Here is a 26,618-nt window from a genome sequence, read left to right as displayed (position 1 = left end):
ATTTGCCTCTTTTTGTCAGTGCCACACTATTCTCCCTATCCAAGATTTTTCAATTAATACTTATTTTTTAATTTGGAGTACTGCTATGACACTGTAGGGCAAACACTGAACGGCTAGGTCAGTTTGAACCACAAGGTCGGCAGTTCAAACTCACCAGCCGCTCCTCAGAAATGCTATACAGTATGTCACAGTGAGATGGCACTGACTCAAAACCACAATAACAAAAAAACTTTTTTATTTACCCATATTTCCCTTTTTTCTCCTCTGATTTCCAACATCTTTCAGGGTTTCATTAGACTTTACACTTAAAATAAAAATGACCTCCCCATCCATACTCTCTTTATGCTAAACCATTTAGTATACAATAGATAACCTTCTTAAGCACACAATCTGACCATGTCCAATCTCAATAGTTTGGCAATAAAGGTGACAACCAGGGATCCAAAATTCGGATGTTTATATTATCAAGGACTGAATAAGAGTGGATACAATGCAGTCAGGAGTGGTTCGACCTATGGCAAACTGGAAGGTATGTGATATTACAAACAAAGTTTTTGAGACTATAAAGGGCAAAGAAAACAAATCTTACAAATCTGTCTATCATGCATCTGTCTTTCATATATGTCATTCGTTTTGTTTTCTTAATGCTCAACCAACACTACACATACTCTTTCTTACTGCCACCCTGTATTAGCTTGGAACTATAGCAGGATAATCAAAATATTACCTATGTATCTCTCAAGCTCTATCCCACCATTTCCTTTATCTCACCCTCCTTACCTGAATCACACTACTGCTTCAAAGTCCCATTCAATTTGCACTTCTTACAGAAGACCAGCTTAGCCACAGCTCATCCTACAATGAACTACATTGACTTTAGAAGACTACAGCTCTGCTTCAATGAACCCCTGAACTAGGAAATCTTAGTCTTTTTCTTCTGCTAATTCCATAGACTTCTTTGACATGCACTTTATTGAATCATTCTCAAAATAAAATAAAAATACAAATACAGCAGAATAAACAAATTATATTTAAACAGTTAACAAAATATTTACAAACATAGCTGTGAAATGATAGATGTTTCATTATTAAACATTAAAAATAGAAAAACAAGATGTAGTACCAACTCTAATAACTAAAGCAATTTTAAAGTAGCAATGATATTTTAAGATATATGTCAAAATTGTAACTTGATAGGAAAATATGTATGATTTTTATTGGTGAAAGTTAGAGGTACTGCTAATACTATTTTGGTTGGCTAACTACATTCTTAAATAAAGAAAATCAGTTATATTAGTTTCAAGTTAATAAAATAAATAGCAAATATGTTTTCACATTCATGTTCAAGATCCCCTATATTCTATACACATAATCTAAAAATGAGCTTTGGAACCCAGGTTATAAGCAGCTACTTTAAACATATTGTTGGAAATTATTTTCCAGAAGTACTATATAATTTTGTATTCAAATAATCCCTTTTTAGTAAGTGAATTATATACATGAGTTTAAAATACTTAAAAAATAAATTTTCTCATCATTTTAAGAATCATGTGCATACACTAATGATCTAAAATACATCATACTTTTATTTTTTCCCTTAACACTTACATCAATTTTTTTGAACTGCTAGTTTCATTTCTTTGTGAATTTTCTATATGCAAGCATGTCTGCAAGTATTTCTTGTTTACTGCTGATATCCGAAAAACACCAACTGGTCTTAGATTTTCTTTTTCTTACAATAGATTAAATGAAATTTGAGACAGATTTTCAGAACTTAGATAATGATTCCAAATTCCCCTAAACTTATTGTTTTTGTTAGGTTCTATCCAGTTGGTATCCACTCAGCAGAACGAAACACTGCCCAATTCTGGGCCAACCTCACTACGGTTGCCACACATTATTTAAAACTAACTCACAATTGCATATATTAAAAGCTCTTCAACAACCTCAGGGTATGATGTACTTTTTTTAATGGCTCTATATGCGACTGTAAGTATTTTAAGCCATTTACATTTCTTCCACATAGCAAACTCAATTTCTAGTTTAAATTTAGTTATTTTAAATGTATAGGTAAAATCAGTATTTGTACTAATAACTTCAATTTCAGCTTGAACTTACTGATAAAACTACACACACACACACACACACACACACACACACACGGAGTCCTGGTGTGGCGCTGTTGGTTAATGCACCAGACTGCAAAGTCGTTTGAACTGCAAGGTTGACGGTTCAAGCTCATCAACTACTCCTCAGAAATCCTATGGGATGGAACCGACTCGATGGCACTTCACAACAACAACAACAACAAATATACACATACACACAGAGTAATGGAAAGAGAGAGAGGAGTACTGTGAGGCACTGTATGATAAGCAAAGGACTGCTAACCACAAGAATTAACATTAACAACATATATTGGTACTGACTTATTGTGACCTTGGATGAGATTTATAAGGAACAGCTAGTGGGTTTGAACCGCTGATCTTGCGGTTAACAACCCAACGCTAGTCCTGTGGTGCCATACCAGAACACCAATATATATATATATTATTATTGATAGACACTTATCCAAATAACTATAAACTATTAGTTGCTTAGCAGGGAAGAATTTATTGATCCATATTAGAGGAGATAATACTTGTTATTAAGTCTTATTAGCAAAATGATGTTTCCCTAATTGTTTTTTTTTTTTTTTCTTTCTGTTTTTGTTGTTAAGAAGAGACAACCATGTTGCAGCAAGATACAAACTATGATTATGCATGGAAAGCAGTTAGCATTGTAAATCAAATAAACTTTACAGCAAAGTCAATCTAATGAAACATATTTAATACTATGCATTATCAACGTGCTACATGGTAATTAGACATAAATAGTAAATAGCACTGATGAATGGAAAATTGATGTTACTTTTGCATGCTTTCAGCAAATGGGGGAAAGCGGTGCTGGTAATTTTAGTCTTCTCTCTTTCCTAAAGGAAACAGTCTCCTTTAAAGAAACAAAAACGCCTGTTGCTATTAACTCAATTTGATTTTTACTCAAAGTAAGTCTTCAGGACAGATGAGAACTGCCCTATAGGGATCTCAAGGGTGTAATTTTTATAGAAAAAGAATGCCACATCTTTCTTCCGCAGATGGCAGAGAGGTTTGAACGGCCAAACTTTAGGGTACACAACTGAGTGTTTAACCACTATGCCAAAAAGGCTCCTGAAGTGTGGGAATATCAAATAATTGTTTCAACTCAAGGCTATTTTCATTACCAGAATATTCCTACATATTGAATTTATCTGATACATGCAGTATGAACAATAATCACTTATTTGAGGTCCTAACAATTTACAATTTTTACTCAACTAGCATAATTCCAATTATGCATATAATTAAATTACAAGTAAAAGTGGGGTTTTTTCTTCACAAGCAGAACTAAGAAAATGAGTTTTGATAGAGCAGTGTGAGAAATGAGATGAAATCTCAGACTATCTAACACTGAGGATGAAAGCAAATCACTTGAAAAAGTGTTCATTTGAAAAGAAATGGAGAACTGGAAAACAGAGATGAAACAGGTCCAGGTCAAACCACACACAGCAAACTGAAAATGTATATAGAACCGGTTGTTTAGAGCACGCACAAATGCAGTCTAGCAGGCTCTACACTTTAGAATTTTCATTCACTCACCTTTCTAAAGTACAATCCAAGAACATTTCGCATTAACAATGCTATGTTACAAGCAGTTACTTCAACTATAGAGTGAATAAAATTGAGTTAAGAAATTAAAGAACTTAATTTACTGCCGTCTCCAAATTGTAATCAATTCATTTCTTCCAACTGGTCCAGATTTACTCAATTTTAAGAAATAAATAAATATCTATTGTTTATTGTATAAATAAATGGAAACAAACAAAACAAAACATTTCTATATACACATTTTAAAAGCTTGTTGCATACTGAGACATTCAAAAGCATTCATCTTGGCTCAGTTTCTGTCATATGTTCCTTAAAGAGTTGAAAGCATGAATATAAAATAATATTTTTAATGTTATTGTTGCTGTTGTTAAGTGTCATTGAGTCAGTTCCGACTCACAGTGACCCTGTACAGGGTAGGGTTTCCTAGGCTTATAAAATCTTTACTGGGACAGAAAGTCTCATCTTTCTCCAACAGAATAGCAGATAGGCTCCAACCGCTGACACTGTGGTTCTCTGTCTTATACTTAGCCTATGTTTTCTGTTGTTGTTAAGCACTGTCAAGTTGGTTACAACTCATAGCGACCCTGTTACTAACAAATGTCTCAGTAACACTCTGCATATTTATATTCTCATTTATTTACCAAAAGATGTAAAGGAAAAGCCACACTGTTTGTTAATAGGTAAAATACTCACTATATCAATAAACTTCAAAGTAGAATTCTCTTTTACTAAGATTTGATTATAAAGAAAAGATTGTTGTTATGGTGATGGGTGTGCCACCTGAGTTAGTTCCAAATCATAGGGACCTGATATAGGGTTTGCAAGGCTGTAAAGCTACATGGGGAATAGAAAGCCTCATCTTTTCTCACCTGGAGAGGCTAGTAGATTCGACTTACTGATCTTTTGGTTAGCAGCCCAAGGAGTAACCCATTAAGGAGTCAGCAGTCAGGAGTTAATTTGCCTTCTTGTATTTTAACATTAAACCGTATGATTAAAAAAAACAAACCATGAGGATGAACTAATTCATGTATAGGTTTCATCGAGCTCATTTTGAAAAGTCTCCAAATAATCTTTGGGACTAACAGGGGTAGGACAAATAAGATCAGCTCCCGTTCCAAATCAGAGAGCTAGTGAGCTGTTTGTTGCACTGAGAATCCTTTTTTCCATGAAACTTTTTCTTAAGGGAATTTGCAATCAAAGCATAATTCTTACTGAGATTAATACGATGTGGTGTTGTAGGATCAGCTCTGGACTGTGAATCTCAAGGCTGGCAGTTCAAACCCACCAGATACTCACTGAAAACCCTACACATAGTCGCTATGAGTCAGAACCAACTCAAGAACACTTAACAACAACAGCAACAAGCCATATGATAATGGATTCCTAGTGTGACTCTATAGAATCACCTATGGACCTAAAGGTTGGCTGTCGAAAACTCACCCACTGCTATTTGGAAACTCTATACAAGGTTGCTATGAGTCAGATCCAACTAGGTGGAAGTTAACAACAACATTCATACAATAAGCAATGGAGTGCAAACCATAGGGTTAGTGGTTCAAATTCACTGCAGGAAAATGATGAGTCTTCCTGTTCCTGTAAAGATATAAAATCTTGCCTATGTTGGGTCAAAATGACTTGGAACCAATATGGCGACACACCACCACAAAACAACCTTTTGTTCATAATCAAATTAAAATAAAATAGTCATATTTTGAAGTTAATCGATATAGTATCAAAGAGTTGGTGACTCAACAGCACTTAACAACAGCATCATAAACTCATTAAAATTTAGTGCAATGCAGCCACAGAGGACTAGAATGGAGAGCGGGATGGCTAGCCGGTAAAAAGAGGCCGGACAGACACAAGAACACCCACATCGAAGATGATACCCACTTGACCTGGCTTCAATGACTGGATAAACAGAGCTCAACCCCAAGAGGAAAGAAGAGGAAAAAAGCGTCATCTGATACAGTTTGATAAAAATGACCTACACCTATGAATGCAGTAGCTCAAAAGAGGAAACAAATCCCAGCTACAAGAACTATTCCCACCCCCCTCCACACAAAGGGTAGACAGGAATGGACAACTTGGACATTGGCTACCCAAAATGAGGGGAGGGATACAGAGGTAAGAAGTCACTGGCTTACAAGCTTTCAAGAGGGAGCCTAGATCCAAAGGGCGTGGAGGAAGGTAGAGTCTCAAGTGAATAGTATCCAGCCTATCCAGGAAGGGCTGATGAAATGAAATACAGATGGGTCTCTTGTGATGCAATAGTGAATAATTGCTATCAGGACTGATTGTGAGGGTTGGAAATGTAAAGGTGGACATTTTATAGCAAGGAGGGGAGTGATTAACTTTTCAGTCTAGGAGCGGAGGACCCTAGGACCATCAATGGAGAAAAGCAGAGAGCGGGATCCTACCCAGAGAAGCGGTGAGAACTGAGATGGAGGCAGAGAAGACGATGTCAAGAGATGGTGTGGCTGGGGACTCGGGATCAGGAGATGGAAAGGGGCTGAGGACTGTGGTGGGGGAGGGGGGTGCAGGCTTACAGGGTACACCCTTTAGATGGGTGAGGATGCATGACGGGATGATAGCTATGCCAATGAAATGATAGATGATGGAATGAATGTAAAGCTAATGTTCTCCCATGTAGACTATCACACAATTCACAATAAAACATTTTTTAAAAAATTTAGTGCAATGGAAAATAAAGGCACCTAGCTTTACAATACACAACTAATATACAGAACAATGTTTATACCACTTTTATATGTAGTTATTATAAAAATATATATATAATTAATGTTGTTGTTATGTGCAGTTGAGACAGTACTGACTTACAGTTGTATACTGTCAAGTTGTTTTTGACTCACAGCGAACCTATATTGAGTTTCTGAGAGTGGCTGGTGGGTTTTAAAAGCAGATTTTAGCATTTAGTGGTCCAACACTTATCCGACAGCGCCATACCAGGCAGGGTTCATGAGGTAAACTAAAATGAAACCCTACACTACACAATATATGGACTTCCATAGACATGGTGTTATTGTTGCTGTTAGGTATCATCAAGTCAATTCAGACTCGTAGTAACCATATAAACAATGGAATGGCCCACTCCTGCCCGATCAGTACAATTGTTTTGTTTGAGTTTACTGGCGCTGCTACTACACTAATCTATCTCACTGGGGGTCTTCCTCATTTTTGCCAACCCTTTCATACATATGATGTCTTTGTCGGTCTATTTGAATTATAAACACAGGATTACTGAGATTTATAGAAAGTCTGATATAGCTAAATCAAAACAGAACAGCATAAATGACTTGATTTCTCCTAAAAATTACAGCAAATCATAGGACTCAAAAACAAAGCTGAAAAATCTACAAAAGAATATGTACTTCTGTCAAAAATATTTGCAGTTCATCCTTGCAGAAATTAAAAACAGCAAAGCCAAACACATCAAGAATTCTAAAATGCCAGATCTGCATTGTACTTTCTTCAACAAAGCACTTTATTTCATTTAATCCTCAACTGTAATTTCATATGAGGAAACAGAGGTTTAAAAGGCTTTAGCAGTTTGCCCATGAGAGGTAGAATATTATAATTCAACATTGGCTTTCTATTAAAAAAAAAAAAAAAAGTTAGGTAGGCCTTAATCTAAAACAGCTCTTTTATTCTGCTACTGAACAGTTCTGTGACACTGGGCAATCTCTCAAAATCTCAGCTTACTTATCTATACAACATTTTTTAATCCATAAAATGCTGACAACAATATCTACTGAATGCAGCCCATCATGATGAAATGTAAAAATTATATGCCCAGTAAATAGCAGAGAATGATATACAAGGATACTTCAAAAAGTTCGTGGAAAAATGGAATTAAAAAAGTGAAATTTTTCCATGAAAGTTTTGAAGCTCCCTCTTATTTATGTGTATTATATATATGCTAAATTTCAAAGATGCCATGTTTAATAAATATCACACAATGAACTATAAGCTTAATGATTGCTGTTAAGGACTGACAAGTTGGTAATGACTTACAGTATTTCCAAGGACCAGCTGGTGGCTTTGAAATGCACAAATTAAGGTTAGCCGTCCAGTGCTATAGGAGGATTCTTAATTATATGACCCAAAAATAGAAGAACATTTTCTCACAGCCCCACTGAGTAGAGTGCAATCTAGAAAAAACTGATAAATATGAATTCAAAAAAGAAAATTACCTGAATTAAGGCCTCACTCAACATGCTTTCATTAACCTCCAGAATAATGTTTTTTATATCTTCATACGGCATGCGATATGATCCCAAGAATATAGCTAAAATTAGAAAGGAGAACAGCATCAAAATTCATAAGTCTTACTATGATTCCCATTTTTGTAGACTTGCAATATGAAATTTGTCACTAATATTAACTTTTAGAGTTAGGAACAAATAAAAGTAGATTCCAATTGAAGGACTACTCCATCTATGTAACTGGCCTACAATTTCATACCCATCTGTGGAAAGTAGTCTGTTAATCATGCATTTAATGTTTACAGATCATGCATGTTAATTTACTAAATGAAACTACTACTAATAGTACTCATGAATATATGCTTATGAATTTTAGATTGAGCTGATACAAACTGACCAAAAAAAAAAAAAAATTGGGAGGTTCCATTTCAAATAGGCCTTTTAACTCACAGTTGAAATGAGTGCAGAGAATGTCAGGCGTATCCAATACAATACTTACCAAGAATAACAATGAAGTAAGCAAATAAAAATATCCTATCAATCTATGTTGTTATTTTCCCGAATAGGGCAAACTCTATTCTCTATATCCCCTGTAAAGTTTTTCTTCACTGGATATGTATTATGTCATATTGTAATCATTCAAAAAAAATTATATCTGGAAAAGCTTATTTGGTATGTATTTTTCAAGCACATATTTCACTTTTTAATTCCTATTAAACTTATCATTTAAAGAACATACATATGTTATTATCACCAGAACATAAAGATATTTCTATGACCTATTATTGGTTTCACAAAAAGGTCTGTATTACTTGACTGGTACTAAAAGGAAACAAGTATCTTCATTATTTAGGCAAATTATTACCTAGACTTAAAGACCAAACAAGATTTTTATATTCTAAATGAAGAATGCTGACAGATATTAAGTAGCAATGAAGATCATACTGCATTTTGCAAAAAAAAAAAAAAAAGTTCTGAACATCAGCTTGATAAAAAAAAAAAAGTGCATTATCCTGTAAGTAGGGTACACATTTATAACTGCTATCAGTAAACTGCTTGTTCTCAAACCAATATTTTTACTGACAGAAGAATGATGAGCTGTCAATTTTAATCAGATTCCCTATGGTATATTCCTTAACTAAATGAACTCCCACTGTATTTCTTTGAGCAATTAGAAATTGCTCATATGTAGTGTTTTAGTCTTTTCATAATCTAAACAGAGGCTGCTGTGGTCATAAACAAAAAAAATCTTCCTATTTCAACATATACTAGACAGTATGTCAAAGCAAAAATTCAGGCCTAGTCAAGACAGGTTTAGCAAAAGCATACTAATTACTGACTTGATTCTTAAGTTGTTAAAAGTCTTTAAGGATCACCACAAATCCAGTTTTCAAGTACACTAGTTAACAATTTAAGTAGCTCACATTTCAAATAGAAAGGAGTATACCCAATGTGCACAGTGAATACCCTAAAAATATCAATTTCAGCCTAGGCAGAGGAAGAAGAAAAGAAAAACTTTTTCAACTCTGCCTTCTGTTTCATTATGTCCTCTAACAATTGTTTCTTATAAGTACTTTCCAGTGGTTTATTATTCATAAGCTTCATCTGGCCTGACCAAACCTAAATTATGATCTTCTCCATGCAGGCTGAATAAGAAAAAGGCAGCCCATATCATTACGTAGACTTTCATTTCTAGCAAATGCTAAATATAGCTGTGCAAAGATAATACAACTGTATTAAAATACATTCAACAAAATAACACCACGACCACACCCTTTGCAAAACACAGTAACAAAAACCCATTACATACACAGATTCTGTGCCGTTTTGGGGTCTAAAACTCTCAATTCCTTCACTCTCTTTTTTCCTGAAACGCTCTTCTTTTCTTCTGAAGCTTCTATATTCTTTTGGACTGAAAGAAAAATGTTGATTCATAAACAATAATGGTACTAATCCAAGTACATGGTATAACATTAGTAAGGCATATTAACTACATTATAAAGCTCACTGAGAAATCAATAAATGTGTTTATTTCATTAGTTCAAGGAACAGGATAAACATAAAAATATAGACCTGTTTAGAGGTTTCCTTACAAATTTAATATCAGCATTTAAGCAGAACAGATAAGCCAAATAGAACCAAAAATCAATTGCTGCTTTTTACCTAATGTGCAACATTAATTACTCCTTTATCAAGTAACTATAATAGCACTGGAATAAAATATATAGCAGAATCTCACTAATTTGGACTAATTGAGAAAAAGTGGACATGGACTTTCCCGACAATCTGCAAAAATATAGGCACCTCTTTGATCCACTGAGAAAGCTTTTAATTGCATAAATTAACTGGGAAACAAGTTGCCATATAAACATTGCTGCTGAGACTGCTTTGAAGAACAGGTATGATTTATTATTTACAAGTTATAAAATAGGAGCATAATTTGCATACACACAATTAAAGAACCGCACACACATCTATTGCCATCCAGTTGGTTCTGACTCCAAGCAACATTATATGACAGAGTAGAACTGCTCCGTATAGTCCATGAACTCATATATATTCACAACAGCACACAGACTGATACTTCTCCTGTGGAGGAGATGGTGGGTTTGAAGCACTGTCTTGTGCTTACTGGTCCACTGGCTAACCCACTGTGCCACCAGGGATCCTCAAAGAAATGTTCCTGTCACCCTCACATTTTTTAATGCCACTCAGTTTCCAAAATAAATACATAAAGATTTATTTTTGCTTTACTGAAAAGGTAAATCTCTAATGCTGAACTGTTAATTATCTGAAATTTCGATGAATGACAGTACCAAGAAATAGCTCTGGTGGTGGTGTGCCCTGGAGATGGTTCCGAATCATCGCGACTCCTCATAGGCTTTCCAAGGATATAAATCTTTACAAGAGCAGAAAGCCTCCTTTTTCTCTTGTGAATGGCTGGTTGTTTCAAACTGTTTACCCTGAGGTTAGCAGCCTGACTCATAACCATTATGCACCAGAGGCACTTCAGTAATAGCTATTGTTGTTGTTAATTGTCGCGGAGTCACCTCTGACCCATAGTGACCCTGGATAGGGTTTCCAAGGAGCAGCTGGTGAGCTTGAACCGCCAACCTTACAGTTCAAACGGCTTTGCAGTCTGATGCATTAACCCACAGTGCCACACCATTCATCATCCCTGCTTCCAAAAAAGCCATCCCCCCAAAAATAAATAGTAACAGTCTAAACTATGACAATGAAACTTAAAATCTCTTAAACTCCACTTATATAGAAATTCTACAGCTACCATGGTAGTAAAAGTGTTGTCAGTTTGTTGTTGTAAGTGCCATCGAGTCAGTTCTGACTCATAGCAACTCTGTACAGGATTTTTGTGGAGCACCTGGTGAGCTTGAACTGCCAACCTTGTGTCTCAAACTGATCTTGCAGTTCAGTGTATTAACCGTAGCACCCCACAAGAACTCTCGTCTAAAATAAAATGTTGTTATCACTTACCATCAGGTCTGCTTTTAGGAGCACCTGGTGGGTTTGAACTGTTGACCTTGAAATAAGTATTCCAGTGCTTGTCCTATACCACTACACCAGGACAAGATTGTAGATCATGGGGCTAATGCAGAATATAAGTAAAGACAAAGTACTTTTCAATCATGTGAAGTGATATGTTCTTGCCTCAAAAGGGAAGTCTGCTGAATATCATTCCTAAACCATACGGCCATAAACAGGCTGCTTTCTTATTACTAACAAAAATATAACTTCATTTTGAAGTAACAAATAATTTTACCTATTTTCATTCATCTAAGTGTTCAAGTGTGGCACTGTAGGATAAAGAACTGGACTGCAAGGTAAGTTTGAACTACAAGGTTTGCGGTTCAAACTCACCAACCACTCCTTGAAAACCCTATACAGGGTTGCTTATCAGTCAGAACAGACTCAACAGCTCTTAACAACAACAAGTGTTCAAGAGCAAAGATGTCAGTTTAAGGATTAAGGTGCGCTTGAACCAAGCTAAGACATTTTCAGTTTCATCTCATGCATGTGAAAGTTGAACAATGAGTAAGAGAGACCAAGGAAGAATTGATGCACTTAAATTATGGCATTAGAGAAGAATATTCAAAGTACCATGGAATGCCAAAAGAATAAACAGGTCTGTTTTAGACAAGGTACAGCCATAATGCTCCCTGGATGCAAGGATGGCGAGACTTGCTGTCTCTCATACTTTGGACATGCTATCAGGAGGGGCAAGTGCCCAGAGAAGGACATCATGTTTGTTAAAGTGAAGGGTCAGCAAAAAGAGGAAGACAACAATGAGATGGAATGGCAAAGTGACAAAGCAGCAATGGGCTCAAGAGTAACAACAATTGTAAAGATGGCGCGGGACCGAACAGTGTTTTCTTCTGTTATGTATAGGGTAGCTATGAGTTGGAACTGAACCGATAGCACCTAAGAGCAATCATGGTGTGGCACTTTAGGATAAGCACTGGATTGCCAAGCACAAAGTTAGCGGTTCCAACTCACCAGATGTTCCTCAGAAGCCCTATACGAGATCACTATGAGTCAGAACAGACTTAAAAAGAACTTAACACCAACAATTTTTGTTAAGAATGCTATCCACAAGGTTGGCGGTTAGAACCCACCAGCTGCTACATGAAAGATGATTCTATCAGGTCCTGAAGAGATTTAGTCTCAAAAATCATATAAAGAATTGCTATGAATCAGAATCTAATTGATTGCACTTAACAACAACAATCTTTGTTAAAGGAATCATACAAAGAGGTATCAATTTTCCTTTCAAGAGGAAAAACAACATACAATCACAGCATATTCTTGCAAGGGCAACATGTTCATAGATGTCAGCAACTTGAAATTACAGGCATGTTATAGAATTTATCAAAATATTTCAAGCACTTTAAGACTGCCTTTTTTTATGGCAAAAATATAGGAAAACTAAATATTAGAGAAATAAAAGATAAGTTAACTGAATAGCTACAGCCCTGTTAGTTTTAAGCATTACTCTTATTATTACTCTAAAGTGACACATCAAAAAGCGACTAGATTATAACTACACTTGAAAATCAGGATCTTAGCAGATGAGATATGAAAAGTACTTTCCCATGTCTACTTCACACAATAGCATAATTTATAGTATTAAAAGTAACATTAACTTTCAATATAATTCTTTTAAAATCATTACAATTGTTCCTTAAAGCCTATTATAGCACAATGTCTTTCCTATGTAACAAGCAGAGTTATAATTAATTTTAATTTTTAAGTCAGTCCTAATTTAAGACAACTCTATATAAAGAAATGACAGTCTAATAATGATCCCCTTTATCTAAAAACCATTATCAGAACTGCATTGAAATTACTTGTAGAGTCATTGAAAAATAATCCAGTAAAGGAAACAGTTAAGAAAATTGTCCTAATCTCTAGCTCCGCCTTAAATTCAACTATGTTAGACTGGTGAACCAATTATATAGAAGATGAGAATGATGCAGCTTGATAGTTATAATAAGATCATTCTGCAAATTGATTAACAGACTCCTGAATAAACGAGACATAGATAATGTACACTCTTTGGTATTTTTGTTGTTGTTGTTGTTCTTTTGCATTATTTTCATTAAACGGTATTAAACTTTTCCCATACTCAAATTCTCAAACTAGTTTAAAATTAGGATTGGATGTCTCATATCTCTAGCATTTTGATTTTTAAATTCTAACATTTCTTGAATTATGTAATTTAGCTTAATCCTGGATTCCAGAAATGAAAATAAGAATACTATGATTTGGGAATGCTGTTCTAAGAATCACTGTAGCAAAGCAAGGATAAAATAGCCTTTCAACTAGAAAAGCTTTCAAAAACAATCATATTTCAGCATTAAGTAGATATTGACCAGTGGCTATTACTGCGTCAGGTCTTCTTCTTTTAAAAAACAATCTGTAGAGGTCACAACTGCAAGCTTAGATAAACATTCCTACTGTAGTATTAAACCCTGTAGTATTAAAGCCTTCATATGTTAAAAACCACGGGATTTTACACTGACTCCAAAATGACACTTGTTCTATTATGCTTTTGTTCCAGACTTGCTAATGCTTCAAAAACCAAAGGCCTATTGTAACTTGACATTCATTAAGTATTACTTTGGTGGGACTGAATAGTTTATTTCTAGCAGTCTATAAACAAAAATGGAATGGTGTGGTGCTGTGGGCTAATGCGTCAGACTGCAAAGTCATTTGAAATGCAAGGTCAGTGGTTCAAGCTTGCTCCTTGTAAACCCTATACAGGGTCGCTATGGGTCGGAATAAACTCTAAGGCACTTAACAACAATAACAACAACAACATATACAAAAATTTCTGTAATTCTTTTTGTGCTCAATACCCCTATGATTCTCAAGTTCTGAATGAGGTCTCTGAACTTTTCCTGTACAAATTAAAAATCATGTAGCAATTGAATATATTCAGATTAACTAAATAAATTTGAGCACATAAATTGGCAATACTAATCGACACAAGAATAACGAAATGCTAGAAAATATTGTCTGTAGAAAGATAATGATGCTAATAATAAAGTCATTTGTATTACTATTAAAGATATATTAACATCGAGACAGTGATACAAACAATACATTATTTATCTAAATTAAAAATACAGACTAAGCACATATAGGATTTAAGGATAAGTATTATGTAGATTAAGGAGCTCTGGTAGCGTAGTGGTCAAGAATCGGGCTGCGAACCGCAAGGGCAGCAGTTCGAAATTACCAGCTGCTCCGCAGGAGAAAGATGAGGCTTTCTGCTCCCGTAAAGATTTACAGCCAGTTCAGGGTCACTATGGGTCGGAACCAACTCCACGGCACTTACCAACAACAACAACAACAACATTATGTAGATTGGCACAGTAGAAACACCAATGGGTTCAACTGAAACAACAATTGTGAGGATGGTGCAGGACAGGTGTTTCAATCTGTTGTGCATAGGGTCACTATGAATTGGAACCAACTTGACAGCACCTAACAACATATATATATGTAGAAAAACTGAAAACATATGGAATCAGCACTCAGGGAATTAATGATAGTGGGTAGCTTGGGGAAGAAAAGTGATAACGGGCAGGTGGAATCTATGAAACTGTCAACTTTACCTTAGGATTTCCTTAAAAATAAAAATGTGCAGCAAATAACTAAACGTTAACCCTTGCTTATTCTAGGTGGATAGTATATGGACTTTTGTTATATTGTTGTGGTGGTTGTTAAGTGCTATCGAGTTGGTCCAACCCATAGCAACAATGTATAGGGTTTCCAAGGAGTGGCTGTTGAGCTTGAACCGCTGACCTTGTGGGCCAGCGCATTAACCACAGACCAACTTTGTGGGCCAGCGCTATAATCTACAGTGCCACACTAGGACTCCTTTGATATATTAGCTTGGATAATTTTCTATTTTATCAACACAAAAATTGTGTTACTGAACTACTTCAATATACTGATACATTTCTTAGTTTATGTCTTGCAAATTGCAAGGGCGAGGCATAGACAGTTTAACAGAGAAAATATTGAGACAATAATAAAAAATACAGGTAACAATGAAGTCAATTTGTTGAGAAACCACAATTTTGTTTCATTGTTTCTGAGTCTATTTTATGAGGAATAGCACACTTGTTTACCACACTGTGAAAGAAAAAGCTGATGCAATATATAGTAAGAGATTGCATTTTCTGTCTCTTCTTATATGCTACACAGAACAGCTGTGAAGCTTCCTAGTTCCAGGTTGCCTACAGGTGCACACTAACTAAGGCATCCCACATAAAGTTAGATTTCATTCTGACAACTGCATAGTACCTCAACTGAAAGGAACAGAATTACCAGGAGTGTTTCTGAAGTTCAGAGCATATTAAACGAGAGTAATGGTTCAAATGGTGGGAAAAGCACACATTACAAATTCTGTAATGGTTTCCTAAATAAGGACAAAATCTTACTGCTTTGAGTTTATACAAGAATGCCCCAAATCAGGAAGCACATGTTACTGCAAATTAACATCTGCATAACTAATATACTTTTAGACCTGTTCATTAAGCCAGTTACTAAATACTGCTAAATGTCATCAGAACACTATGTTTAACAATGAGCATAGCTAATGTTGTATGTAAAACTCCAAATGGGTCTCAATAGCTCAGCTGGTAGTAAATATTTTAAGAAAGACAAATGAAGTTCTCTTAAAAGATTTAAGGTAAAAATTTACCTTGTTTGAAATGATAATTTAAGTATCAAAACTAAAGTATGGTTCTGACCTCAACCTAACATTTGACACATGAGGTTGCAAAATCTCTTCCTAGTATTCTTTAATCTACCTGGTTCAAACCACAGTTAACTGCTTAACCCACTAGTTGTACCTGGCTTTGTTATGTATGGGAAAAGTGATGTTTTTCTAGTCAACTCCAGAAACTCAGAGATCTGAATTTTCTGTTAAATTTCAAAATTCAAGTCACAAATCAATGAGTCCAGTAGTAAATCACAACAGCAAAGTATGTGAAAAAAAACAAATGTTCTAAGAAAAGCAAAACAGTGGGACTAAAAACAGCACAATTAGGATAATACAGCATTTCTTGGTGAGACTCCAATTTGGGCATTAATCATATCCAGATTTTCCCATTTTAATGTGATCCTTCTTAGGTACAAATTTTGTGTGTGATCTAGTTTAATTCAGAATACAGTTAACCTTGCTGTCCAAGACTGACCAAAATAAAAGTCCAAAATACTTGTAGCCAGTATCTGAACATGGCAATGTAGAATATTTCAATCTATTCAAATGAAAGATCACTGAGCAACTATTATTAATTCTAAAAGAAACTAATTTGCTACCTCCTTTTATCTCTTGTATATTTTTACTTGACAAGTTTCCTAAAATTAACATATTTTAAATCTCTGATTTTACTCCTGCAGCTACTCTTCTCATAGTCTACTCCACCTCAACAAATGGCGATTAAATCCTTCTTATTGGTCAAACAGAAAACTGGAATCATCCGTAACTATTCTTTGACAAAGGTCATATCCAGTTCATTAACAAATCCAATGTATGGATATTTTTCACCAAATTCATTTATACCTAATTTTTCAAGTCACAATCATTCTACCCTGAGTCATAGCTGCCATCTCATAATCAGTTTCCCTTCTGCCTTTGCCCCTTTTCTTTCTAGTCTGTCAAACAATTAATTAATGTTATTCCAAGTTTAAAATGGATTCTTGGATAAGGAATTAGAAAGCTAATCACAGGGTCAGCAGTTCACTCTCACCAGTCACTTTTTTGAAACCCTATATAGAGTCATTATGAGTCAGAAATGACTAGATGGTACTAACAACAATGATAACAATGTTCGAAATAACCTAACGGTTCAGAGTTTATTGAAAGTAGCAGTCAAAGTCAATGGCCTAAGCTAACTAACATTCTCCAACGATCCCTCTTTAGCTACTATGACTTCATGTCCTATTTGCATCTCATCGACTCAATTCCAGCCACTAGCTTTTTTACTACTTTGAAATATACCAAATTAACTCCTACAGCAGAACCTTAACAATTGCAGTTGTGTTTTCTCTGGATATTCCCTCACTTATTTTAGATCTTCGAATGCCACTTCCTGACAGAGACCTTTCTTGACCATAATGCTCAAAATCACAATCTCTTCCGCTTGAAAATCCTTTATTCCATCGCTTCACTTTTCTTAATAACATACATTACCATCTGACATAACATATGCTTTATTGGTTAATTTATTATCTATTTATTATTGTTAAGTGCTGTCGAGTAGGTTCTGCCTCATAGTGAATCTTGATAGGGTTTACAAGTAGCAGCTCACAGGTTTGAACCACTGACTTTGCAGTTAAGAGTTGAGTGCTTATTCTACAGCACCACACCAGAACTCCTTATTATGTATGCCTTCCATAATTATGTAAACTAAATAAAAATAGAGATTCGTGATTGTTTTATTTATTGTTACATACTAGCACTTAAGAGTGTCTCTAGAAGAGAACACGTTGTTATTGTTAGGTACCATCGAGTTGATACCAACTCATAGTGACCCCATGCACAACAGAACGAAACACTGCCCGGTCCTATGCATGCAAATTATTTTGGAATCTGTTCTACACATAAAGTATGAAAAATGATTTATATATATGGTTATGCATTCCAGTATTGTTAAGAGCAAATATTACATATGTGCATCAACTGGAGAGACATTTAGTAAATGACGGTAGATTGGACATTGTTTATGATAGCAAAAGATGTGAAAAATAAAGCTAAATCCCATCAATAGAAGAATACTGAATTAAACTACGCTACATCCACTCAAACTAATCCAATATTGTATCAGTGACCAAGGAAGTTCTTTATGTAAGGATATGGAACAGTCTTCAATATATACAAGGGGGTGTCAAAAAGTTCATGGAAATTTTTCATTATCTTTTAATTCCATTTTTAAGTGAACTTACTGATGACCCCTCATGCAGTTAACGCAAAGAAAAAGGCCTAAAAGAGTGTACAATATATATTTCCATGTATAGAAATAAGAGGACAGGATCTTTATATATATTTTCTGCTAAATGCATACTATGTATCTGGCAGGATGCATGAGAAACTAAATAGTTCAACAAAAGCCAAGTGAGTAGGTGGGAACAGAGGATAAAGGAAGTAATTTCACTCTATATACTATTTTGTGCCTCGTGAATACTTTTATTTTCTGTACACAAAAATGAATTTAGAAAACAAACAAAAAATACCACTAAAATGTCTCCAACATGAGAGCACATAAAGACAAAAATGTTTTGTAGCACAGAGAAATAGGACTTTACCCACTTGAATTTTACCCAAGTGCAGAAGAGCAACAAAATTACAAATAACAAAGAGTTTCCTTACCCTAGATAAAAGGTAAAATATGTAAATGATTCAAATACCAAAATTTTAATAACACATTTATTATGTTTGATACCCATATTTTAATCACTAGTATTAAAGCATTTCCTGCTTCTAGTCCTAACTTATGCTTTACAAAAAAGAAATCTAATTCAATAAAAACATTAAAATAACTGCACAAATATTTATTGAACCAACAAAAATAGCAATGTTACAAATAGAGAACTACTTGTTGGTGGACAGCACAATTATGTCTATAAAATGGCTTGAACTTCTTAAATAAAAAGTTATTTTAATAGTTTCCATAGTCATAATGTCTGAAAAGAGTACTTTGAAAGTTGAACACAAATAAGTCAAGAACCATCTACATGAGTTGTTGTTGAGTGCCAGTGAGTGGGTTCCAACTAATATCAGAATATAAGGTCTCCAAGCAGCAGCTGGTGAGTTAGAACCACTTACTTTTCAATTAGCACTTCATTATTTAGCCTAGAGCATCACACCAGGACTCCATCTATGCAAATGGGGCTTCAAAAGTTGGTGGAAAAACGTAATTAAAACATACTGACATTTTTCCATTGAATTTTTTGAAGCCCCTTGTATTCTATAAACAAGTGAGCATCCTTTGGAGAACTCCAGAACTATTGGGGGGAAAGAGGACAGGATTATAGTTCCTGCAATTAAAAGTTGAGACTAATTCAGGTATATTATTTGCATCATAGCTTCTATGGTTTTATTTCTATACTCAGACTCATATAACAACAACAACAACAACAACAACAACAACAAAACTAATAGGCACTACACTGGATGTGCTTAGCAACTGAGAAAGGTAGGTATACTTATTCCTGTTTCACAAGTGAGAAAACTGAAGTTCCCCAAAACTTGAGATACTTATCAGAGAAAAGATAAACTATAAATCTGGGATTCAGTCACAGATTAACTGTCCCCAAAGTCCATGATAGTGACAGAAGACCCTACCAGTCTCTATTTACTGGTGTGGCACTATAATGCACTGGAACAAAATTTCTGCAGCTCAAATTCACCAGCCACTCCTTGGAAAACCTATACAGGGTCACTATGAGTTGGAACCAAGTCCATAACCCTTACCAAGAACAACCATATAGAGTTTCCAAGTAGCAGTTGTTGGGTTTGAACCTCTGACCTTGTGGTTTGCAGTAGATTATGCTAATAGGCATTGGGTTACATTTATTATGTTAAGGAGCAGAATTAAGAGTGGGGTGCACCATCTTTACTTAAATAACAACTCTGATCTGATCCTGGGTTATGGTCTGCTTCATACTTTCTTGTAAGAGATAAAAGGGGAGAGAAGTGAGCAGAGAGGGAGAAATCTGACTACCATCAAGGAAGAAGATCAGGGAGAGGAGTATATACATTTGACCCAGGACCCCAACACTGAGAACCTCTTAGGCCCAAGGGAAGACCACACTATGACAAACACAGACCACCAGGGAATGGTATGTGCAGAGATGGTAAAAGGAGACATGAACATCCTATAGAGGCAAAAGAATAGAAAGACTTCCCCTAAGTTTGGAGCTCTCAATTTTGACTCCCAGTCTTTTAAACGTGAGAAAATAAATTTGCTTGATGAAGCTATCCAATTGTGGTATTTCTGTTATTGCAGCACATGGTAATGAAGACACAAACGAGTAAAGTACTAAAGTGAAAAGTTTGGAGATTTAGTCAGGGGCCCAGGAATCAGAGAAGCCACCAGATGAAATGGTCATGTTCACAGAAAGCATAGGCTTAATGAAGGATTCCAAGCCAGAGAACAGTAGGCTGATTAGTTTATGATCACCTCCAGCATCACAGATTCCCAATATAGACAAGGAAAGTTTTTGAGAATTATTTGAGAAATATGCTAATAATCATATAAGTAGGGATAAAGAACTATCAAAATGAATTAAACTATTCCACATCCAAGAAAATCTGGTAGAGTAGTGGCTACGAATCACACTCTAATCTCAAGGTCAGCAGTTCTAAACTACCAGCTGTTCCAAGGGAGAAACATGAAGTTTTCTGCTCCCATAAAGATTTATAGCCTCGGAAACCCTGTGCATGGTCGCTATGAGTCGGAATCGACTCCACCACACCACCACCATGCTACATGCACTCAATGAACTATAATATTTTGTAACCTTTGAAGTACACGAAACGTAGATTACTTATACTATGAGGGTAATGACACCTCTTCATAAGGTTGCTGTGAGAAATAGAGCACTCAAGTAAATTACCAGTAATGTAATACAGAAACAAGCAAACTTTTCCTGCAAAAGATCCAACAGCAAAAGTTTTAGGCTTTGTGGATAACACAACATCTCTTGCAACTACTCAACTCTGCCATAGTAGTGTGACAGCAGCCATAAACAATAAGCAAATGAAAGGATGCGTCTGTGTAAAATTAGGTACAAAAATAGGTGGCCTGCCACAATTTTCCAATGCCTCACAAAGTATGAGCTGAATAAGTTTCTGATCCAATAAAACTCATTTATCTTCCTCTTGTTTTTTAATTTAGGTAGATAACACATCATGCTACCAAACTGCACATGACCGTTATTTTATTCTTGAAATATTTTCATATGGCTATTATATAACTACATGTAAAAAGACCATAAAAACTAACCAGGCTTACTAAAAGTATAAAATTAATTTTTACCATGCCATCAGTATCTGGGAAGAATGAGAGCTCCTGAGGAGCAACAGTGTTTGACAATACTTCAATTGGGATACCCTGGTTTATGATAAAGTGAAAAACTGAGTTTTATAAACATACACATATAAATCTGACCTTTGAATTTCATATAATACAGTTCTCTTACTTTATGCACATAAAAATATTACTGATCATCTCAATGTGGTTTGTTGCTGGCTGAGCTCAATGGGAAACAACCAGAGTTACATCATCTCGGTTTTCCCTATTCGGATTCCAACTGGTTTCAATTTTGTCCTTCAGCAGTAATTTTATTTAGTTCTGAAACCACATCCCTGTATCTTGCTGAAGGCAATCGAAGCATTAGAAACAATTTGAGAAAGTAGGAAAGGGTGTACCTGAACTTTTTCATTTCTTTCTTGAATTATTTAAGTAAAATTTAGCATGTTGGTGACTTTCTATTTCAAAGGAAAATACAATTATTTGACCCTATTTCGGAAATTTGAAAAGATATGATAAGGACATAATTAAAATGCTCAAGGTTTTCCTCTTCTTCTGAGAAAGAAAGTTACAACCCTCTCCTACATTAATCTATCATCTTCTCTTACACTTCCAAGCTTCTTGGAAGAAGGACACTGGAAAGCAACTGTCTCTTTCCCTCCCTCTGTTCTCTCATCTAGTTGTAATTTTGATACTCATATGCCTATACCCATTGAACCAGAACATCACATTATTTATAGGCAGGGACTGGAACCTGTATACCTCAAAACCTCCCCAGATATTAAGCAAGGTCTGGAACAACTGTTAAATAAACACTGTAAGTAATCAATAAATATTCATAAACTGGAAAAGCTGAAATACCAACAAACATAACTAATCAAAATCCTCTTTGTGACATTTCTTCAAAATTTCAGAATCCAACACCGAAAACAATTCTTGATAAACAATTGGACTCACAGTATTGGCAACTAATGAGATTTCTAAGAGAAATCAAAGGAAACGCAAGGCAAAATATGCATATTTTTAACATCAGTTTTAAGACACATCTTGTTGGCAAGGATCTTATCATATATTCCTATAATCTATCATCCTGTTAAAAACATGTAACTTTTGAAATAACTAAGAATGTATTTTGTACATTAATTACAACAATGTATGAGGGGATTTCAAAAAGTTTATTTAAAAAAATGGAATTAAAAGAGTAAGTACACTTGAGTGGTACAGAAAGGAATGTCGAGAAATATGATTACAGAAAGTTTGTAAGCCCGTCTTCAGCCTATAACTGATTGGAATACCTAAAAGGGGTTCTAGAACTTGCCCAGTGAAATAGGTCTCTTGCAGAGCCTTTGCAGTGTATAGAACCTTAGGTGGAATCCTGAGTCCCATCCAGAACCTTCTGAGGTGGGACATTCCCTCTAGTAAGGACAAACAGACCAACCTGGAACAGCGAGAGTGACAGAAGATACATCTTCAAAGAAAAACCAGCAGGAAAAACCCAAAACAAAAATGGCAGTATGACTAGCTACTACAAGAACAAACAAGCTGTTCGCCAGGAAGCCATCAAGGCAAGCAATCAAGTTCCTTCAGGAAAAACTCCCCTCTAAGACTGAAAATTGGGAAAGGTGTGAGACAGGGTTGTATTCTTTCACCATACTTATTCAACCTGTATGCTGAGCAAATAATACGAGAAGCTGGGTTCTATGAAGAAAACGTGGCATCAGGATTGGAGGAAGACTCATTAACAACCTGTGATATGCAGATGATACAACCTTGATTGCTGAAAGTGAAGAGGACTTGAAACATTTACTTATGAAGATCAAAGAGCACAGCCTTTGGTATGGATTGCATCTCAATGTCAAGAAAACAAAAATCCTCACCACTGGACCAATAAACAGCATTCTTATCAATGGAGAAAAGATTGAAGTTGTCAAGGACTTCATTCTTCTTGGATCAACTATCAACACTCGCAGAAGCACTGGCAGTCAAGAGATCAGACGACGTATTGCACTGGGCAAATCTGCTGCACAGGAACTTTTTAAAGTGTTGAAGAACAGAGATGCCAGCTTGAGGACTAAGGTGTGCCTGACCCAGGCCATTGTGTTTTTAAGAGCCTCATAAGGATGTGAAAGCTGGACAGTGAATAAGTAAGATCGTAGAAGAACTGATGCCTTTGAGTTGTGGTGTTGGAGGAGAGTACTGAAGGTACCATGAACTGCCAAAAGAACCAATAGATCTATTTTGGAAGAAGTGCAGCCAGAGTGCTCCTTGGAGGCCAGGATGGCTAAGCTTCGACTCTCATACTTTGGACATATTGTCCGGAAGAAACAATTGTTGGAGAAGGATGTCATGCTGGGTAAGGTGGAGGGTCAGAGAAAAAGAGGAAGACCTCTAACGAGATGGATTGGCCAGGTGGCATCATTGATGGACTCAAGTGTGGCAGCGGTGGTAAGGTTGGCCCGGGATCGGACATTGTTTCGTTCTGCTGTACATGGGGTCGCTATGAGTCGGTTCCGACTCGATAGTACCTGACAACAACAACAAAGACTGAAACTCAAAGTGAACAAATGAGCAGGTATGTAAGCTTGCTGGTGACCACAGTGGTCTACTGGTGAGTGGAAGAGGAGGAGGGACAGTGATGAAGAAATGGTCTGAAGTTCAACCATGGTCCATAGACTGCCATTGACCTGGAAATGAGAGAGAGAAGAGGAAGGGCTGGTTGATCCAAAGTATGGTAAGACCTGGGGATACCTAAGCCCATAGACAAGGACTGAGTGCTAGAGCTGAGAGTGCAGCATCCAGCTGATTTAAAATGAGGGAAATGCACAAGAACACCCAAACATGCAGATACTACCCATTTGACCTAGCCTCGATGACTTGACAATCAGAACTCAACTAGAGGAAGATGAAAAAAACAATTTTTAATAAAGGAAACAAGGGTAAATTGGTACAATTTAATGAACCTGACCTATACTCATGGCGGTAGTAACTCTAAATACCAACAGAGAGGGAAGGAGTCTTCACATCAAGTATCAATGCTATTCCCTCTGTACACAGGGTAGATACAGACTTAGATATTGGCTACCTAAAATGAGTGGGCGATAAAGGCACTAAGTGATTGGCTTACAAGATTTCAAGAAGGAGTTTAGTTTAAGAGTGTGTGGGGGAAGGAAGAGTCCCCACTGAACAGTTTTCAACGTTTATAGATGGGTTTAGTTAAAAGGTATAACATTCTTATGATTCAATAGTTAGTAATAGTTATCATGACTAATTGCAACTTTCACAACTGTTGTTGTTGTTGTTGTTAAGTGCCGTTGAGTCGGTTCCGACCCATAGCGACCCTGTACAGGGTTTCCGAGGGTGTAAATCCTAACGGGAGTAGAAAGCCTCATCTTTCTCACGCGAAGCGGCTGGTAGTTTCGAACCGCTGACCTTAAGGTTCGCAGCCCGATTCGTAACCACTACGCTACCAGAGCTCCTTTCACAACTGTAAAGGTAGACATTTAATAAAAAACATAGGGCAATAGTTAATCCTACAGTCCAGAAACAAAGGACACTGGGACCATCAAAGGTGCAGAGCACATGTGGAAGTGGGGACCTTATCCAGAGAAGCAGGGACACCAGAGATGGAGGCAGAGATAGGGACATGGAGAGAGGGAGCAGCTGAGGACTCTAGAGTCATGGTAAGAGAGGGACCAAGAGCTGGTGGCCAGGAGATAGACTTGCAGAATGTGCCCTCTGGTGGTGTAAATTATTATATATGCCTGAGTGTTTTTAAAAAAAAAAAGAGCTAAAGTGAATAGAAATACTGTTATCTGATGGTACATGGAGGGGATTATAATCATTATAATGAAACAACGTGTATGATTTGTTGACTGTAAAACTGATGCTCTTCCCTGTAACCTTTCACAAAATTCACAATGAAAACTTAAAAAAATAAAAAAGATTATGCAGGCATGCATAATAAACGCTAAAACAAATGTTTTTGCTGTTGTTGTTAAGTGTCCTCGAGTCATTGCTGTACAACGCATTAACCCACAGTGCCACACCAGGACCAGCATTTTTCTCCGTTTTTATGTGTGTAGTTATGAAAATCTAGATGAGAATAGGACAAATCAGTCATTTGTTACTGGAAAAGAGAGATCTCTTTGTCAAACAGATATATTTTTTCATGATATATAATACTTCTATTATGACAGGTCACTCACTGCAACACAAAACATGGAGAGCAAGCACTTTTAGGGTGCAAAATAGGAAGAAACAAAATCTTTTATTTCATAAGCACTGGAGTCTTAAAAAAAAAAAAAAAAAGGAGGGAGGTTTAGGATAATTCAAAGTAATAAAAATCCAGAGTTGGGTGCACCAACACGCAAGCAAGAACACCAGAGCTTGGCATCACTGCTTTCATGTACTGCATAACAATCTAAAATGTCATGTACCTTAGACCCACAGATGTCAACAACCAAATTCTAATGCAAGTTATAAATACTCTGCTTCCTATCAAGTCACTTTCAGCTATAGTCCTACCTAATACTATACTAATGCCACCTGTACACAATGAAAATAATGATAATCAGAGTTTGATCTGTACCCTTATTTACAAAAGTGAATGGAGTCAACTTCTGTGCAATCTATGTAATAAGTACATTCATTCGGATATTGAGTCATTGACAACCACAAATGGAGTGTGTGTGGGCGTGTCTAATATCACTAAATATATCAAAGTTAGGCAAACTTTCCTATTAACAATTACCTTTCAGGAGGTATTTTATTGTATTAAGTGTCATAAACAGTTTTGGTTGCAAGCTTTTAAGAATTTTTTTTTTTTTTAAGTTCTTGTATGAGGTCCCACCTTGAGGAATTCTGTCTCTTCTGGTGAGATCTAGCTTGTATTCAGTGCTAAAGAGCATTTTTAACATAACTGCAAAAGCTGTATTAAAAGAGTATAAACTCATTTTATTGCAGAACAATTAGTAATTGCCTACTATATACCTTTTATTCATTTTTTTAAAATGTTTTATTGAAAATTATATGATAGTTTACATGGGAGAACTTTAGTTTTACGTTCATTCCATCGTATATCATCTCACTGCCATGGTTCCAATCCCAAAGGGTATATCCCATAAACCCGCCCCCTACACTTCCCC

At 35.9% G+C, this 26,618-nt stretch overlaps 1 protein-coding gene across 1 annotated transcript in view; it reads right to left on the bottom strand.

Moving 5' to 3' along the window:
* The window catches only part of DIAPH2 (diaphanous-related formin 2), a 1,391,152-nt gene that overhangs the window by 761,189 nt on the left and 603,345 nt on the right, over window positions 1-26,618 (bottom strand). Inside the window, exons 18-19 of the mRNA XM_006872015.1 lie at window positions 9,720-9,821; window positions 7,898-7,992 (exon numbers count right to left, since the gene is read on the bottom strand). Of these exons, the coding sequence (XP_006872077.1) occupies window positions 7,898-7,992; window positions 9,720-9,821 (197 nt within the window). The remainder of the gene's footprint in view (window positions 1-7,897; window positions 7,993-9,719; window positions 9,822-26,618) is intronic.

This window comes from Chrysochloris asiatica, unplaced genomic scaffold (assembly GCF_000296735.1).
Source record: "Chrysochloris asiatica unplaced genomic scaffold, ChrAsi1.0 scaffold00180, whole genome shotgun sequence".
Taxonomy (NCBI): domain Eukaryota; kingdom Metazoa; phylum Chordata; class Mammalia; order Afrosoricida; family Chrysochloridae; genus Chrysochloris; species Chrysochloris asiatica.
This window is presented reverse-complemented; position numbering and strand designations above follow the sequence as displayed.